The sequence below is a fragment of the Toxotes jaculatrix genome, chromosome 11 (assembly GCF_017976425.1).
Source record: "Toxotes jaculatrix isolate fToxJac2 chromosome 11, fToxJac2.pri, whole genome shotgun sequence".
Lineage (NCBI taxonomy): Eukaryota > Metazoa > Chordata > Actinopteri > Toxotidae > Toxotes > Toxotes jaculatrix.
The window spans coordinates 23,701,486-23,721,583 of record NC_054404.1 but is presented as its reverse complement, the minus strand read 5'-3'; the positions used below and the strand labels follow the sequence as shown (position 1 = coordinate 23,721,583).

At 42.5% G+C, this 20,098-nt stretch overlaps 2 protein-coding genes across 2 annotated transcripts; both read left to right on the top strand.

The window, feature by feature from the left end:
* The first annotated feature begins 1,198 nt into the window (after positions 1–1,198).
* Positions 1,199–3,329, top strand: LOC121189280. Its single transcript, XM_041049235.1, has 2 exons — positions 1,199–1,354; positions 2,009–3,329. Exon 2 carries the CDS (start codon positions 2,022–2,024, stop codon positions 3,327–3,329), a length of 1,308 nt encoding a protein of 435 aa, XP_040905169.1. The 5' UTR covers positions 1,199–1,354; positions 2,009–2,021.
* Positions 3,330–8,033: 4,704 nt separating this feature from the next.
* On the top strand, positions 8,034–12,383 carry LOC121189411. The gene is made up of 2 exons (XM_041049514.1): positions 8,034–8,112; positions 10,645–12,383. The coding sequence occupies exon 2, from the start codon at positions 10,658–10,660 to the stop codon at positions 11,957–11,959; it is 1,302 nt and encodes a 433-aa protein (XP_040905448.1). The 5' UTR covers positions 8,034–8,112; positions 10,645–10,657; the 3' UTR covers positions 11,960–12,383.
* Positions 12,384–20,098: the final 7,715 nt, after the last annotated feature.

Genomic DNA, 20,098 nt, shown 5'->3' with positions numbered 1-20,098 from the left:
ATACCACTGTGTAGTCCTGTCCTGCAGCAGAGCTTCAGCTTGTGTGACATGGAAACCTTTACCCCAGGTTTTTATTTTAAAATTCTATATTTCTTCCTCCTGATGTCTAATGAATGTTTAAATGAAGTCAATTAAATTCCACTCTGTTAAGAGCTGAATTGCTTTGTACTGTGTGCATGCTCTGACACTGGGCCTGGTTTATGTGGCCTGCCATGAAAATCAAGTTTAATCGAGGTGAATGTAGACTCAAGCAAACAGAAACATTGACCGGTCTATTTTGTATTTACAGTCCAGGTGAAAGTCCTCCAAAATGGTTCAGTCCCAGATTTTGAGACAAACAAAAGGTGTATATATAGAACATCAGCGTCACATAACAGACTAAAAGACAATTCAACAGACGGTGAGCTGTTTTTTTATTACCTCTGAATAGAGAAGTCATTGAATTAGACAGATTAACTGACTCTTATAGATGCATGAACACAGATTTATGAAGGAACACAAACTATTTGACGGTGGCAGAATTCACTTCTTTTAGAAATATCATGATGAGGTACAGTAGGTGACTGTGCTGTTGTATGAAGCTAACATGATGGAACGCTGTATGTTTGACATTTCCACGTCAGAGGTGATGGGTTAGATTTACTTTAGTTTATTAACAGGCCGTTCAGATGTAATTACAGAGAAGTAATAATGTTCATTGTGAGAGTTTGATATTTGTAGAATATTATACATGAAAATCAAAATGCTGATCCTGTTCCCAGTAACTGCTGCCTCCCTTGTGCACTAACTCTCTGAGTTCCCTTCATTCCTTGTCTCTTTGCCTGTTTTATTCTAAGTTGTGTTCCCTGGTGTTGTTTGGTTTTTCCTTGCGCTACCTGCATGTGTTTGCAGTGTCAGTTTTTTAGGCCAAAGTTTAAGCAGAGTGTGAGCAAAGCTAACATCACTTATGAGCTGTGGACAAACCTGGTGTTGCAGTATTAAAACTAGAACTGGTGTGTGTGTGAGGTGTATGTAGGGTTACACAAAAACGTCCAATTGTACTGGAGTTGGAATCGAGGAGTCCAAGAGAAGAGCTGACCTGACAGAGTGACAAAAATAATAGAAATATTATGAGGACCAGCGCCTCTCACCGTAAACAACAATGTCCAATATTAGAGGAAAAACATTATAAAATAAATTGTTGTGCTACCTGCATGTGTTTTTCCTACATGTGTTCATGCCTGTCAACTTTGTCATCTCATCTGCTTGTAAAGCTTTTGTTATGAAAGTATCTTCACTGTATCCACCTGCATTTCAGTGTGTCTGCATTCAGGTTCCTTCCCCTGTCTTCTGGATTCGTCCTTGACAAATTCAGGTTTGTACTTGTGAAATCCCTTTTTCATGTTGTATGAAGCTAACATGATGGACATATAAAAGGGATTTCACAAGTGCAAACTTTAATGCAAACTCTAAAGTTTAAAGTTGGAAGTTTGTACATTGTGCTTCCTGTGTGTAAAGTCTTATAATGCTGAAAGTTCAGCTCTGTGTTTGCAGTGTCAGTTTTTTAGGCCAAAGTTTAAGCAGAGTGTTAGCAACGCTAACATCACTTATGAGCTTTGGACACACACACACGTTGTTCAGTGTCCCTCTGTTGTTTGTGCTTATCTACATACTGATAAGTTTGCTAAGTTTTGTGAACATAAATGTGTCTTAATCTATGACTTTAGAATAAAACATCCCTGGTGCTGTACACAACGCACTCATGCTGTGCAACAACACTGACAGAGGACAAAAATAATAGAAATACTACGAGCACCAGTGCATCTCACCGTCAACAACAATGTCCAATATTAGAAGAAAAACATTATAAAATAAATTAAATCCTTCAATAAATTCCTTAAAACAATTTACAAGAGTTGACACAAGTTTGCTGTTGTTGTTGCTACTTTAACTAATAACTCATGTATGATTGTAAAGACTTTCTGCTTCCTGTCGTTCTCTTCTCTTTCTTCCTCTCCTTCTCTCTCAGGTGCAGAGCTGAAATGGCGTCTCAAAGGAGACTCCCCATACTGTTACTCACTCTCATATTCTGCTTCTTACCATGTGCCACCTGGGGGAAAAAATACTACAGCCACCATGGGTTACGATGTGTGAGCGAATGTGAGCTTCAAGGCTTTCCTCAGTCGTATCAGTGCACAGTTCATGCGTCAGATGGCACAGAAAAATTAGAGTACTGCTCACCAAAGAGGAATATGGACTACAGGGGAAACGAGTGCCTTGATTGTTGTGACCTGCACGGCAATGACTACTACTGGTGTAGAACAGGATCAAGTTGGGGATACTGTGGAGATGTGGTAGAGAGCTCCAAACATTACACCTCCACCTACAGTGTGCCATGTACTGATAGCTGTGAACAGCGAAGTTTAGACTACTACTGGTGCCATTCCTCTCAGGGTTATGATTACTGTTCACCAAAACAGAATGTGGACTACAAAGGCTACGCCTGTCGTGAAGATCATCCCTGTGACAAACATGGAAACAGTTACTACTGGTGTCAATTGCAACAAGGAAGCTGGGGCTACTGTGCACCAGTGGAGGAAAGGGCAATGATTCATACAACCAAATATCTGAAAGACTGCATTGATGATTGTCAGTATCATACGTCTAGGGATTACTTCTGGTGCAATGCTGAAGGTAGCTGGGACTACTGCTCACCTCTACCTGACTTCACCTACAAAGGTGAACCTTGTCGCTCAGATCACACGTGTGGGAACCATGGCAAAAATTATAACTGGTGTTACACAACATACAACGATGACTGGGATTACTGTGGAGTGATCACTGCTGGAGAGTGTGTGTATTCCGTGCCACAGCGCAGCAAACGTCAGCCTAATAACCCAAACGTGATCTGTACCAAGGAGGACCAAAACAAGAGGAGAGTGACTGTTTTCACAGCAGAAGTAAATCACAATGCCATAGCAGAACCCAACAACAGGCAACGCAACGAAGCAATAAATTTAATTAACCGATGGGACAACCAGGGCTTGGGCGACCGGGCCAGGTCCAACTTGATTAGATCAGAGGAGGGAAATCTTCGACTTGACCTGCAGGGACTGATAAACAGGAATAATCAGCGGTATTACAACCTGCAGATCCAGATTAACTCGGCACGCAGTAGCAGAGAAAGCACCACTCTGGCACAGATCATAGTTCCTATTGACACTTCAGCTGAGTATATGCGTTTGGCCTTCAGGGAGAGTTTACAGCGCCGGGCGAGGATTACACTGGAAGTAACAGAGCAATCAACCAGCTCCTCAAACAACAACCAAAAGTGTCGCAGACGTCACTGAAACACACGTAGCTATTGATTATTAGAGCATACACATAAATTAGCAAATGTCAATGTTGTGAATGAATGAGTGAGTCAGCATGAAGCCGTCCATTAGTAAACTTTATGTCTTTAGAAGTTCAACTCTCAGTAACAGCTAATTAATAAGGCAACAGCCATCAGTTCATTGTGTATTGAAATGTTTTCTGAACAGCTTCAGATAAGAATGGAATTACAGTCATTTTATGTTGAGCTATGAACAACAAATGTTTGATCTTTTTACACAGCACATTATCTAAAATCATGTTGATCAGCTTAACGTGGTGTAATTGTACTTTGAATCAGTGTATTTTGTAAGTGAAGATAAAGACAGATGAAAACAGAAATGTGGTGTGTATGCAATAAACAAGTTTTGGAGACAAAGTAAAAATGTATCTCAAATATCAGCCTGTGTTCTTCTTCTTTGTCTGAATGTTAGTGGACAAAAATCAGAACTCTGAGAATCATCAAGTTATACAGGTACCGGTATTAGTCTTGATAACAGCTGCTGTTTTTACTTTAGGGAACAGGTGAAATTTTACCAAAGCTGAAAGAAAAATTAAAAAAAAAAGTGAAAAATGTAAATCAAAAACAATAAAACATTTGAGCTTATTAAAAGGGGGTAGGCTCTTGATGAATTATAACCACATGCTATTGCAGCAAATTGGGAATTATACTAAAGGAGCTAACAGTGTTTTGTCTGGCCTGCTGCCAACTTAGGTTTGAATCCTGGGAGGAGTGTGTATATCTACATTGTTGTAAGAGGCATTAAAATGAGGTGGTTTTTTGTGTGTTTTCATTGAGAACTGTCTGACAGCTGTCTGAGCTTGTACTTTTAGGCTTCTCAATGTGAAAAACTATAGGTTATTAAGGTAATGAAATTAATAACACAGAGGCTTTGTTTAGTGTTGTGAAACACCTGTTCTTCAAGATCTCGACACAGTGTTGAAACATCAGTTTCATGTCAGCCGTCTCTATCAGTTGCCACTATTGTGAGTCCAGTGCACCGGATACTGAGGTCTGCATAATGTTGTCACTTCTCACACCCCATACTGTGGTAAATGTATTCCTGTTGTGTGTGTGAAAAACTGTAAATTTCATCCTGCAATAGTTTTCTATCAAAAGTGTGAGCAACAGTGACCCTGCAGTCTCTGCAGTCTGTAAACGTAGTACTTTGAAATGATCTTCATTCCATTCAGATACACCCCGACTATGTAGTACTTTCATTACATTTCTGTATAACTGTTGCTCAAATACGAGTTGTGGGAGCCATATTATTCTTTTTTGGCGATAGTTGCTTTTATCGATTGGTTTTGTTTGGTCACCATGGTGATGCACAAGGTTTGGGTCACGTGGGTATATTCGGTGATAGTCGGAGGTGACAAAGAGAGGCACTCACTCACCTGCGCTCAGGTAGGAGGAGGGAGGGGAGCTGGGTAGCCATACTTTTAGTTGACAGCACGCAGGAGGCTCTTATGCATGTTTTTTTTCCCCATTCATTTAGTTTACATATACTTTATACTGTGTACACGTTTCCACTGACTGGCATGTGTATTCTAAAGCTGCTGTTTACCATTTGTCTATATGAAGGAAACCTATCACAGGAGCAACTCGGACTCAGCGTATTTTGTTTGGAGTATAGCGCGTCAGACAAACAGACAGGGCCCAGTCTCTACCTCTCAGGCGGCTTTAGGCTGAATTTTGGTCGCAGTATTTTGTCAACGAAAAACGAGGCGTTTTCTCAAGAAAGTCATCGCAATATCAGCGCACAAAGGAATCAGGAAGACGCCAAGTAAGTGCAGCGGTTTCAAATGAAAGGCGCCACACCTAACGTCATTTCATGGAGGACAGGTAAGCTTACCTGTGGATGTGTGTGTGATAAGGAATCTGGATTGCATTAAAGCCTGAAGTGTCTCTGTTTGGGATCTTTTCATGTTTGAATGCTGATCGGATGCGCGATGTTGCGCTATATTTGTTCCGTGCTTTGAAGAAAGTGTGCACTTTGTGGCTTGAACATGCGATGCTTTGATGATGTTTCAATGGGAAATGATCATGTTGCTTTGTTGAAAGGAATTGCTTGGATTTACTGCGCACTGTGGATGTATTTAACTGTTGTGGTAAAAAAAAAAAATAGTGCTACCTCGTGGACTGCAGAGGAGTATGGGAAAAGAAGGCAAAGCAAGCTCACTCAAAAGAACTTGATGAATAAAATAAATGTAAATAAAAATGTAAGATGCTCTGTGGAATTAAATGGAACAAATGAATGTCCTGATGTAATTAAGGATGACATCAATCCAAGTGACAGTATCTCAAATGTTGGAAGCAATAAAACATCTCAGTCACAAAGATCTTCAACTTCATCTGCATGTTTAAAGGCTGAAGCTGAGTTTGCAGCTTTGGCCATGAAGAAAAAATTATTGAAGGAAAAACATGCACTGGAAGAAGAGGAGGAACGGCTGCATAAAAGGAAAGAAACGCTACAACTGGATGCTGAGATTGCAGGAAATATGGCAAAACTCGAAATTCTCAAAACACAAAGTACTATGAGTGGAAAGAGGACATCTAAGGTTTCAGATAGAATGAACTCCTACTTGTCAAGAAAAGTTAAACAACCACTCAATGTTAGTGCAGATGAATTTATTCCATCAGTACCTGAACAGAGTGAAACAAATACACAGTATCCATATGAACAACATGAATTCAACATAAATGTGTCTGTGGATTTGGAAGCCAAAAATCATGTTCTTGGTAGTGATGGGTAGATGGGGCGTCATGAAGCATTTCGACACATTGCCAAACTGTATTGATACTGTGTCGATACTGTGTCACTGAATACTGACACCTGCTGGACCTTAAAAATCCCTACAGGCAACCTAGTTGACAGACTCTACTGATACTGATATTTGATGACCTAGTATATACAATAATATAATTGAAGTCACTGTATTTTATATTGTATTATTTCATATCTTCATAAAATTTAAATTTAAAATATCTTTGATATTTTTAGATACAGCCAATAAATAATGTGAGCATGTAGCATAACGTGGAAATCTAAGTGAACGTGTTGTGAATGAGGATGCTTCTGGACTGGGATTTATTTTTTTATTTTTTTTTTATTTTTTTTACAAAGTTTTATTCCGTAGTTCTTGAATTTGGCGATGAACCGCCAAAGATCAGAGATTCTTTTGGCATATGCATCTCATTGACATGCGCTTCCTTATAAACACAGTTTGGTGCGTCAGTGTCAGTTCCTAGCAGTTCCTGTATCGGTCACGTGACTTTCTTACAGCGATACGCACAGCGACATGGGGTTTTGCTCTATGAGCTCGACGCATGCGCCGACGCATCGGTGTTGCCGGACCCATCACTAGTTCTTGGTATCATGACCAAACAAAAGGAATTAACAGCAGTGCTGATGCAACAGCAATGCCTTTCAGGACTTCAGCCTCTTCCATAGAGGCTGCTGTAATGCCATGGATGATGTGCAATATCTTCATGATTTGGACATACCTTCCAACATGTTGAGTATCATTGAGAAACTGCCATACAAACTCAGAGACAGATGGAGGAGCTAGGCTTGTGAGCTGCAGGAAAGATATAACCGGAGAGCGAAATTTATTGACATTAATTAAGTGAAAATGCTGACAGATCCTGTTTGGAAAAATACAAAACTCTCTGCCAGTAAGTGGAAATAAAACTGTGATCAAACCTAAGTCACAGCTTCGATCTGGAAACAGAGGAACCAGCTTTGCAATCACTGTCGGCCGTGTGGAGAACAAACATCAGTCTGTAAAGAAGGAGAAGAAAATTGAACAAACAGGACGGAAAATATGTATTTGCTGTGGAGGAGGACACACATTAGATGTATGTGTGCAGTTGGGAAAAATGGCTCACCAGAAGAAGATAGGCTTCTTAAAGGAAAGTGTCATCTGTTTTGGCTGTTTGTGTACAGGATAGGTGAAAGGATTTCCTGTACTAACTGTAACCTTAAACATCCCACAGTACTTCATAAAGAAGTTCCAAATGTTCCTCCCACACAGACACCGCTGTGGACCACTGGAACTGTCGCTTGTCAAATATCATGTATTGTTTACTTGTCCTCTGTCCTCATGTGACCTTCAAAGACTGGGCTGTCTGTGATGGTCATGGGACAGGGTCAGAAAACACCCTTCACTTCATGCAGCTGTCAGGATGAATGTGTTTATATGACAGATGGAAAGGTAGCACTATATGAGAGGAGAGAGATATTCCTCTATCTGTGCTCATTCTCTCACTGCACAAATGATAATTATATCTGCTCACAGTTGTTTGGTCTGTTTATATATGTCTCACTCCACTGATTGGTATGTTCTTCAGTGTAACAGCTAACTCCAGCCCTCAGATACAACAGAGCTGCAGCAGAGCTTCAGCTTGTGTGACATGGAAACCTTTACCCCAGGTTTTTATTTTTAAATTCTATATTTCTTCCTCCTGATGTCTAATGAATGTTTAAATGAAGTCAATTAAATTCCACTCTGTTAAGAGCTGAATTGCTTTGTACTGTGTGCATGCTCTGACACTGGGCCTGGTTTATGTGGCCTGTGATGAAAATAAAGTTTAATCGAGGTGAATGTAGACTCAAGCAAACAGAAACATTGACCGATCTATTTTGTATTTACAGTCCAATTGAAAGTCCTCCAAAATGGTTCAGTCCAAGATTTTGAGACAAAAACGTGTGTATATATCAGCGTCACATAACAGACTTCAAGACAATTCAACAGACGGTAAGCTGTTTTTTTATTACCTCTGAATAGAGAAGTCATTGAATTGGACAGATTAACTGACTCTTATAGATGCATGAACACAGATTTATGAAGGAACACAAACTATTTGACGGTGGCAGAATTCACTTCTTTTAGAAATATCATGATGATGTACAGTAGGTGACTGTGCTGTTGTATGAAGCTAACATGATGGAACACTGTGTTTGACATTTCCATGTCAGAGGTGATGGGTTAGATTTACTTTAGTTTATTAACAGGCCGTTCAGATGTAATTACAGAGAAGTAATAATGTTCATTGTGAGAGTTTGATATTTGTAGAATATTAAACATGAAAATCAAAATGCTGATCCTGTTCCCAGTTACTACTGCCTCCCTTGTGCACTAACTCTCTGTGTTCCCTTCATTCCTTGTCTCTTTGCCTGTTTTGTTCGAAGTTGTGTTCCTTGGTGTTGTTTGGTTTTTCCTTGTGTTACCTGCATGTGTTTTTCCTACATGTGTTCATGCCTGTCAACTTTGTCATCTCATCTGCTTGTAAAGCTTTTGTTATGAAAGTATCTTCACTGTATCCACCTGCCTTTCAGTGTGTCTGCATTCAGGTTCCTTTCCCTGTCTTCTGGATTCGTCCTTGACAAATTCAGGCTTGTGTTTCCAGTCAGAAGTTTGCAGGCTATATTCAGGTTTGTACTTATGAAATCCCTTTTACATGTCAGTAAACTTTGTAAGTTTAAAGTTGGAAGCTTGTTCATTGTGCTTCCTGTGTAAAGTCTTTTAATGCTGAAAATTCAGGTCTGTGTTTGCAGTCTCAGTTTTTTCAATTCAATTTTATTTATATAGCTCCCTCCACAATCAAAATTGTCTCAAAGTGCTTTACAGAGACCCAGAGCCTGACCCCACAGCAAGCACTTAAGGCGACAGTGGCAAGAAAAAACTCCCTTTTAACAGGAAGAAACCTTGAGCAGAACCTGGCTCATATGGGCGACCCTCCTGCTGATGGCCGGGCTGGGTGAAAGGAGGAAAAGGAGGAAGATAGGACAGCTGGGAATGGAGGAGAGGAGGAGAAGGACATGCAGCATATAGAACATGATACAAACAGGGTTAGCAGTGAACAATGTTAGAGGAACAGCATTCAGATTACAGAACAGTTAGTGGATACTGTGTGCTCAGCAGATTACAGTTATGATAGGAAACAGAGCACAGAAGCAAAAAGCTGTCATGACTGGTAATTATTTACATTACAGTCTGCATAGAATATTAATCCAACATGTATCTGTAGCAGAGTGGAACATTAAACATAGTAATGTGTTAGAAATGGATCATTGTTGACAATAAACAGCCAAAAGCCAAAGTTTAAGCAGAGATGGGCTGAGATTAAAGTTCCACAGTAGAGACAGGGCTGTGTGAGCAAGGCTGATGTCACTTATGAGCTGTGGACAAACCTGGTGTTGAACTGACAAACATTTACTACCAGTTTTGACCAGTCAGCTCAACTTGGCTTCTGCATCCTTTCGTTCTCACTCATGGACCATCAGCCCTCACCAACAGTGTAATATTCAAAGCCTTTAGCCCAAAGCTGAGAATCAGTCAGTTAAAACACAGACAGCATCAGAGAGACTATGAATTTTAAGTACTTTGACTTAACTTGGCTGTCACTAAGGCAAACAAGAGGTCTCAGCAAGCCATCACTAAAAATGATCTGCTATAGGCCTACTGTCTGAGTAGGTGGAGAGAGAAAAGAAAAACAAATCTGGACAGTCTTTAATAACTGTGCAGAAGATAACAGTTAAATCAACAATTTAAACCTTTCTTATCAAAACTGATGGCGAGCACAACGTAAAGTTAAAAAAAATAATAATAATAATGATATTAATTTTAAAAAACCTGTCAAACCCTGGTACTTCTATTGATAAGTCAGTGTTTGTGTGCGGAAAGCTGTAGCCATCAGGACACACACAGAGTACTTACAGTCCACCTGTGAGGTCTGTGTAGGGTTACCCAAACAAGTCCACAACATTGGCTGTTCAGTGTCCCTCTGTTTTTTGATTTGAATAATTGAAAGTTTTTAAAAACTTTCTACAAATTTTCTAAAAAACTCAGTCTGGGCTGAACTCACTCAGCCCAGACTACTGACCAGCGTCAAACACATGGACAGTTTGGAAATATCCATGGGAATGTATTTTGACCAGGGGCTGTGAACTGAACTGTACTGTACCTACAAGCACCATACATACAGAGTGAGAGAAAAATAACTTAAGAACCAATCTGTACTTGAATTATCTTCGCGAACATTACAGTGCAAAACAATGCTGCTACATCCCAAAGTCTCTCATACAGTGTAAGAACAACACTGACAGAGGACAAAAGTTATAGTGCTACAAGGGCCAGTGCATCTCACCGTCAACAACAGTGTCCAATATTAATAATGACACAAGTTTGCTGTTGTTGTTGCTACTTTAACTAATAACTCATGTATGATTGTAAAGACTTTCTGCTTCCTGTCGTTCTCTTCTCTTTCTTCCTCTCCTTCTCTCTCAGGTGCAGAGCTGAAATGGCGTCTCAAAGGAGACTCCCCATACTGTTACTCACTCTCATATTCTGCTTCTTACCATGTGCCACCTGTGGAAAAACGTACTACAGCCACCATGGGCTACGATGTGTGAGTGAATGTGAGCTTCAAGGCTTTCCTCAGTCGTATCAGTGCACAGTTCATGCGTCAGATGGCACAGAAAAATCAGAGTACTGCTCACCAAAGAGGAATATGGACTACAGGGGAAACGAGTGCCTTGATTGTTGTGACCTGCACGGCAATGACTACTACTGGTGTAGAACAGGATCAAGTTGGGGATACTGTGGAGATGTGGTAGAGAGCTCCAAACATTACACCTCCACCTACAGTGTGCCATGTACTGATAGCTGTGAAAAGCGAAGTTCAGGCTACTACTGGTGCAATGCCCCTCAGGGTTATGATTACTGTTCACCAAAACAGAATGTGGACTACAAAGGCCGCGCCTGTCGCCAAGATCATCCCTGTGACAAACATGGAAACAGTTACTACTGGTGTAATTTGAAGCAAGGAAGCTGGGGCTACTGTGCACCAGTGGAGGAAAGGGCAATGATTTATACAACCAAATATCTGAAAGACTGCATTGATGACTGTCAGTATTATAAGTCTAAGGATTACTTCTGGTGCCATGTTGAAAGTAGTTGGAGCTACTGCTCCCCTCTACCTGACTTCACCTACAAAGGTGAACCTTGTCGCTCAGATCACACGTGTGGGAACCATGGCTATACTTATAACTGGTGTTACACAGCAGACAGCTGGGATTACTGTGGAGTGATCACTGCTGGAGAGTGTGTGTATTCCGTGCCACACCGCAGGAAACGACAGCCTAATAACCCAAACGTTATCTGTACCAAGGAGGACCAAAACAAGAGGAGAGTAACTGTTTTCACAGCAGAAGTAGATCACAATGCCATAGCAGAACCCAACAATAGGTTACGCAGAGAAGCACTAAGTTTAATTAACCGATGGGACAACCAGGGCTTGGGCGACCGGGCCAGGTCCAACTTGATTATATCAGAGGAGGGTAATCTTCGACTTGACCTGCAGGAACTGATAAACAGGAATGATCAGCGGTATTACAACCTGCAGATCCAGATGAACATGCAACGCCGTAGAGGACAAAGCACCACTCTGGCACAGATCATAGTTCCTGTTGACACTTCAGCTGAGTACATGCGTTTGGCCTTCAGGGAGAGTTTACAGCGCCGGGCGAGGATTACACTGGAAGTATCAGAGCAATCAACCAGCTCCTCAAACAACAACCAAAGGTGTCGCAGACGTCACTGAAACACACGTAGCTAATGATTATTACAGCATACACATAAATTAGCAAATGTCAATGTTGTGAATGATTGAGTGAGTCAGCATGAATCTGTCCATTAGTAAACTTTATGTCTTTAGAAGTTCAACTCTCAGTAACAGCTAATTAATAAGGCAACAGCCATCAGTTCATTGTGCATTGAAATGTTTTCTGAACAGCTTCAGATAAGAATGGAATTACAGTCATTTTATGTTGAGCTATGAACAACAAATGTTTGATCTTTTTACACAGCACATTATCTAAAATCATGTTGATCAGCTTAACGTGGTGTAATTGTACTTTGAATCAATGTATTTTGTAAGTGAAGATAAAGACAGATGAAAATAGAAATGTGGTGTGTATGCAATAAACAAGTTTTGGAGACAAAGTAAAAATGTATCTAAAATATCAGCCTGTGTTCTTCTTCTTTGTCTGAATGTTAGTGGACAAAAATCAGAACTCTGAGAATCATCAAGTTATACAGGTACAGGTCTTAGTCTTGATAACAGCTGCTGTTTTTACTTTAGGGAACAGTTGAAATTTTACCAAAGCTGAAAGCAAAAAGAAAAAAAAGTGAAAAATGTAAATCAAAAACAATAAAACATTTGAGCTTATTAAAAGGGGGTAGGCTCTTGATGAATTATAACCACATGCTATTGCAGCAAATTGGGAATTATACTAAAGGAGCTAACAGTGTTTTGTCTGGCCTGCTGCCAACTTAGGTTTGAATCCTGGGAGGAGTGTGTATATCTACATTGTTGTAAGAGACATTAAAATGAGGTAGTTTTTTGTGTGTTTTCATTGAGAACTGTCTGACAGCTGTCTGAGCTTGTACTTTTAGGCTTCTCAAAGTGAAAAACTATAGGTTATTAAGGTAATGAAATTAATAACACAGAGGCTTTGTTTAGTGTTGTGAAACACCTGTTCTTCAAGATCTCGACACAGTGTTGAAACATCAGTTTCATGTCAGCCGTCTCTATCAGTTGCCACTATTGTGAGTCCAGTGCACCGGATACTGAGGTCTGCATAATGTTGTCACTTCTCACACCCCATATTGTGGTAAATGTATTCCTGTTGTGTGTGTGAAAAACTGTAAATTTCATCCTGCAATAGTTTTCTATCAAAAGTGTGAGCAACAGTGACCCTGCAGTCTCTGCAGTCTGTAAACGTAGTACTTTGAAATGATCTTCATTCCATTCAGATACACCCCGACTATGCAGTACTTTCATTACATTTCTGTATAACTGTTGCTCAAATACGAGTTGTGGGAGCCATATTATTCTTTTTTGGCGATAGTTGCTTTTATCGATTGGTTTTGTTTGGTCACCATGGTGATGCACAAGGTTTGGGTCACGTGGGTATATTCGGTGATAGTCGGAGGTGACAAAGAGAGGCACTCACTCACCTGCGCTCAGGTAGGAGGAGGGAGGGGAGCTGGGTAGCCATACTTTTAGTTGACAGCACGCAGGAGGCTCTTATGCATGTTTTTTTTTTCCCATTCATTTAGTTTACATATACTTTATACTGTGTACACGTTTCCACTGACTGGCATGTGTATTCTAAAGCTGCTGTTTACCATTTGTCTATATGAAGGAAACCTATCACAGGAGCAACTCGGACTCAGCGTATTTTGTTTGGAGTATAGCGCGTCAGACAAACAGACAGGGCCCAGTCTCTACCTCTCAGGCGACTTTAGGCTGAATTTTGGTCGCAGTATTTTGTCAACGAAAAACGAGGCGTTTTCTCAAGAAAGTCATCGCAATATCAGCGCACAAAGGAATCAGGAAGACGCCAAGTAAGTGCAGCGGTTTCAAATGAAAGGCGCCACACCTAACGTCATTTCATGGAGGACAGGTAAGCTTACCTGTGGATGTGTGTGTGATAAGGAATCTGGATTGCATTAAAGCCTGAAGTGTCTCTGTTTGGGATCTTTTCATGTTTGAATGCTGATCGGATGCGCGATGTTGCGCTATATTTGTTCCGTGCTTTGAAGGAAGTCTGCACTTTGTGGCTTGAACATGCGATGCTTTGATGATGTTTCAATGGGAAATGATCATGTTGCTTTGTTGAAAGGAATTGCTTGGATTTACTGCGCACTGTGGATGTATTTAACTGTTGTGGTAAAAAAAAAAAATAGTGCTACCTCGTGGACTGCAGAGGAGTATGGGAAAAGAAGGCAAAGCAAGCTCACTCAAAAGAACTTGATGAATAAAATAAATGTAAATAAAAATGTAAGATGCTCTGTGGAATTAAATGGAACAAATGAATGTCCTGATGTAATTAAGGATGACATCAATCCAAGTGACAGTATCTCAAATGTTGGAAGCAATAAAACATCTCAGTCACAAAGATCTTCAACTTCATCTGCATGTTTAAAGGCTGAAGCTGAGTTGGCAGCTTTGGCCATGAAGAAAAAAATATTGAAGGAAAAACATGCACTGGAAGAAGAGGAGGAACGGCTGCATAAAAGGAAAGAAAAGCTACAACTGGATGCTGAGATTGCAGGAAATATGGCAAAACTCGAAATTCTCAAAACACAAAGTACTATGAGTGGAAAGAGGACATCTAAGGTTTCAGATGGAATGAACTCTTACTTGTCAAGAAAAGTTAAACAACCACTCAATGTCAGTGCAGATGAATTTATTCCATCAGTACCTGAACAGAGTGAAACAAATACACAGTATCCATATGAACAACATGAATTCAACATAAATGTGTCTGTGGATTTGGAAGCCAAAAATCACGTTCTTGGTAGTGATGGGTAGATGGGGCGTCATGAAGCATTTCGACACATTGCCAAACTGTATTGATACTGTGTCGATACTGTGTCACTGAATACTGACACCTGCTGGACCTTAAAAATCCCTACAGGCAACCTAGTTGACAGACTCTACTGATACTGATATTTGATGACCTAGTATATACAATAATATAATTGAAGTCATTGTATTTTATATTGTATTATTTCATATCTTCATAAAATTTAAATTTAAAATATCTTTGATATTTTTAGATACAGCCAATAAATAATGTGAGCATGTAGCATAACGTGGAAATCTAAGTGAACGTGTTGTGAATGAGGATGCTTCTGGACTGGGATTTTTTTATTTTTTTATTTTTTTTAAATTTTTTTACAAAGTTTTATTCCGTAGTTCTTGAATTTGGCGATGAACCGCCAAATATCAGAGATTCTTTTGGCATATGCATCTCATTGACATGCGCTTCCTTATAAACACAGTTTGGTGCGTCAGTGTCAGTTCCTAACAGTTCCTGTATCGGTCACGTGACTTTCTTACAGCGATACGCACAGCGACATGGGGTTTTGCTCTATGAGCTCGACGCATGCGCCGACGCATCGGTGTTGCCGGACCCATCACTAGTTCTTGGTATCATGACCAAACAAAAGGAATTAACAGCAGTGCTGATGCAACAGCAATGCCTTTCAGGACTTCAGCCTCTTCCATAGAGGCTGCTGTAATGCCATGGATGATGTGCAATATCTTCATGATTTGGACATACCTTCCAACATGTTGAGTATCATTGAGAAACTGCCATACAAACTCAGAGACAGATGGAGGAGCTAGGCTTGTGAGCTGCAGGAAAGATATAACCGGAGAGCGAAATTTATTGACATTAATTAAGTGAAAATGCTGACAGATCCTGTTTGGAAAAATACAAAACTCTCTGCCAGTAAGTGGAAATAAAACTGTGATCAAACCTAAGTCACAGCTTCGATCTGGAAACAGAGGAACCAGCTTTGCAATCACTGTCGGCCGTGTGGAGAACAAACATCAGTCTGTAAAGAAGGAGAAGAAAATTGAACAAACAGGACGGAAAATATGTATTTGCTGTGGAGGAGGACACACATTAGATGTATGTGTGCAGTTGGGAAAAATGGCTCACCAGAAGAAGATAGGCTTCTTAAAGGAAAGTGTCATCTGTTTTGGCTGTTTGTGTACAGGATAGGTGAAAGGATTTCCTGTACTAACTGTAACCTTAAACATCCCACAGTACTTCATAAAGAAGTTCCAAATGTTCCTCCCACACAGACACCGCTGTGGACCACTGGAACTGTCGCTTGTCAAATATCATGTATTGTTTACTTGTCCTCTGTCCTCATGTGACCTTCAAAGACTGGGCTGTCTGTGATGGTCATGGGACAGGGTCAGAAAACACCCTTCACTTCATGCAGCTGTCAGGATGAATGTGTTTATATGACAGATGGAAAGGTAGCACTATATGAGAGGAGAGAGATATTCCTCTATCTGTGCTCATTCTCTCACTGCACAAATGATAACTATATCTGCTCACAGTTGTTTGGTCTGTTTATATATGTCTCACTCCACTGATTGGTATGTTCAAAAAAAGCACTAATGGCGGCGCACAGTGATGCAGCGGCTTCTCGAGCTCCCAGGATTAAGCCTTACTTTTCCAACTTCGAGGCCGCTTTTAGCACTAGTTTAGCGCTAAATTCGTGTGTAAGGTACAGCTCTACCGAACTTAAAGTCATCAGAGATAGTTCGGTTATCACAATCCCACCGAAGCTGAAATCCGCACTCGGAAGACAGGGGCTCCTGAGGACGACGGAGTGGCGCCGCAGAGTACGGGGAGCAGCCGGCAAGAGGAAGCGATGCTCCCGTAAACAAAAGAGAGGAAAGCGAGCAGGCGCGCTAGTCCGGCTGGAGGCCAGCAGGCCGCCGATTCCAACTCTCTTTCTGGCCAACGTCCGCTCCCTGGACAACAAAGTGGATCTGTTACGCCTGAGGCTGAGTGTTTCCACGGAGATGAGGAACTGTGCTGTTTTCTGCCTCACGGAAACCTGGCTAAACCACAACATGCCGGACTCAGCCTTCCAGATCGACGGACTACAGCTTTTCCGGGCGGACCGTGACCACCGGTCAGGGAAAACACGGGGAGGAGGACTCTGTGTGTACGTGAATGAAGGTTGGTGTACAAACTGTGGACTGGTAAAAAGTTACTGCTCTGAGGCGATAGAACTTATGACAGTGAAATGTCGGCCGCACTATCTGCCACGGGAGTTCACCGCGGTGTTCGTCACCATTGTTTACATCCCGCCGGGTGCTAATGCTAACGCTAATGCTAACGAAGCATTACAGGAGCTACAAGACACCATTAGCTCGTTGCAGAGCAGGCACCCGGAGGCGTTTTATGTGGTTGCGGGAGACTTTAACCACGTGAAACTGACGGACACACTGCCCAGTTTTTACCAGCATGTCACCATCCCCACACGCGGAGATAACATTCTGGACTGTGTGTACACTAACATTCAGGATGCATACAGAGCTCTCCCCCGCCCCCCTCTTGGCCTCTCCGACCACATCTCCATCCTGCTTGCGCCAGCTTACCGCCCCCTGCTGAGACGGATCAGGCCAACAAAGAAGACTGTCACTGTGTGGCCCAGTGATGCAGCCTCTGTGCTACAGGACTGCTTTCAATGCACAGACTGGCAGGTCTTCAGGGAGGCAGCCACATACGAGGGAGAGGTGGACCTAGAGGAATACACCTCCTCCGTCCTCAGCTTCATCTCTAAGTGTGCTGATGATGTCGTCACCACCAGGACAGTAACCTGCTTCCCAAACCAGAAACCCTGGCTGAATGCTGAGGTCAGAGCTCTGCTGAAAGCTAGGGATGCTGCGTTTAGGGCAGGTGAGGCATCAGCGCTGAGAGTGGCGAGAAAAGAACTGACAGCGGGCATCTCGAGGGCCAAAGCCACATATGCTCAGAAAATTCAGGGTCACTTCACCTCCAACGACCCCCGGAGCATGTGGAAGGGCATCAAGTGCATCACAAATTACAACACCAGGGATGCACAATGCCCACTGGACCCCTCCCTGCCAGAGGCACTCAATAGGTTCTATGCCCGCTTCGAGGATCCTGACTCCCCCCCCTCCTGCACCAGACTCACACCACCCCCCGGTGACACACCCCTCAGTGTGACCACAGCTGACGTGAGGAGAACCCTCATAGGAATTAACCCCCGCAAAGCTGCAGGCCCTGACAACATCCCAGGGCGGGTTCTGAGGGACTGTGCTCACCAGCTGTCTGAGGTGCTGACGGACATCTTCAACACCTCACTGTCACTGGCATCTGTCCCCACCTGCTTAAAGACTGCCACAATTGTCCCCGTCCCCAAGTGCTCCACAGTGACAGGCCCCAATGACTACCGACCCATAGCTCTGACCCCGGTAGTCATGAAGTGCTTTGAGAGGCTGGTCATGGGCCACATCAAAAACTCCATCGATGTCACTGTGGACCCCCACCAGTACGCCTACAGGAAGAACCGCTCCACTGATGACGCCATCTCATCAGTGGTCCACACAACCCTCACCCACCTGGAGAGCAGGAACTCATATGTCCGTCTGCTCTTCCTGGACTTCTCATCTGCCTTCAATACCATCATCCCACAGACCTTGGTACAGAAGCTCTCCCTCCTCGGTCTGAGTCCCACACTGGGGAACTGGGTCCTGGACTTCCTGACCAACAGAACACAGACTGTCAGAATCCACAACACCATCTCCTCCTCCATCACCCTTAGCACTGGCTCGCCGCAGGGCTGTGTGCTGAGCCCCCTCCTGTTCACCCTGCTGACATATGACTGCTCGGCGAGACACCCCAGCTGTCATATAGTGAAGTTCGCGGACGACACAGCAGTAGTGGGACGCATCACCGACAACGATGAGTCAGAGTACAGAGAGGAGGTGGAACATCTGGAGCAGTGGTGCAGAAACAACAACCTCTGCATCAATGTGAAAAAGACCAAGGAGATGGTGGTGGATTTCAGAAGAGACAGGCGCCCTCTCCCCCCCCTGCACATCGGAGGAGCAGCTGTGGAGGTGGTCTCCAGCTTCAGGTACCTGGGTGTGCACATCACCGAGGACCTTACCTGGAACACCAACACATCCTATCTGGTCAGGAAGGCCCACCAGCGCCTCTACTTCCTCAGGAAGCTGCGGCGAGCTGGACTCGGAAGCTCAGTCCTGAGGAGCTTCTACCACTGTGCGGTGGAGAGCGTCCTCTGCACCTGCATCACTGTGTGGCATGGCAGCTGCACTGCTGCCGAGAGGAAGGCTCTGCAGAGGGTGGTAAAGGCTGCACAGAGGACTGTGGGAAACAGCCTGCCCACCACCTCAGACCTCTACAAAGCACGATGCAGAGGGAGGGCCCTCCGCATCATGAAGGACTCCACCCATCCCGCACACAATCTTTTCCAACCCCTCCCATCAGGCAGGCGGCTGAGGAGCATCCGGAGCAGGACCACCAGGCTCAGGAACAGCTTCTTCCCTGAAGCTGTAAGACTGCTCAACTCTAGCCCTGCCCTGTAGACCCCCCCCCCCCCACCACCACACACTGACAGTCCTGCACTACAACACTTTATCTATCTGCACTACCACTACCTCCTACTTGCACATGAGTATTTATGCACGTGCTAACTTCGGCTTCCTTATCTTATCTTATTTTCACTTTACTTAATTGTTTAAATTTCACAGTGTTTATATATTTCTGCTCTAATGTTTATTTTTATTTTTCTCTAATGTTATATTTATTTCTCTACTCTAATGTTTATATTTTATTGCCCTTATGTTTAGATTTCATTGCCCTTATGTTTAGATTTCATTGCCCTTATGCTTAGATTTCATTCTTGTTCACGTCTTGCTCTTGATGGCTTAAACTGGGACCTGAGTACTAATTTCGTACCATAACATGTAAATGTCCTGGTATGACAATAAAGTTCCTTGATCCTTCTTCAGTGTAACAGCTAACTCCAGCCCTCAGAAACCACTGTGTAGTCCTGTCCTGCAGCAGAGCTTCAGCTTGTGTGACATGGAAACCTTTACCCCAGGTTTTTATTTTTAAATTCTATATTTCTTCCTTCAGATGTCTAATGAATGTTTAAATGAAGTCAATTAAATTCCACTCTGTTAAGAGCTGAATTGCTTTGTACTGTGTGCATGCTCTGACACTGGGCCTGGTTTATGTGGCCTGTGATGAAAATAAAGTTTAATCGAGGTGAATGTAGACTCAAGCAAACAGAAACATTGACCGATCTATTTTGTATTTACAGTCCAATTGAAAGTCCTCCAAAATGGTTCAGTCCAAGATTTTGA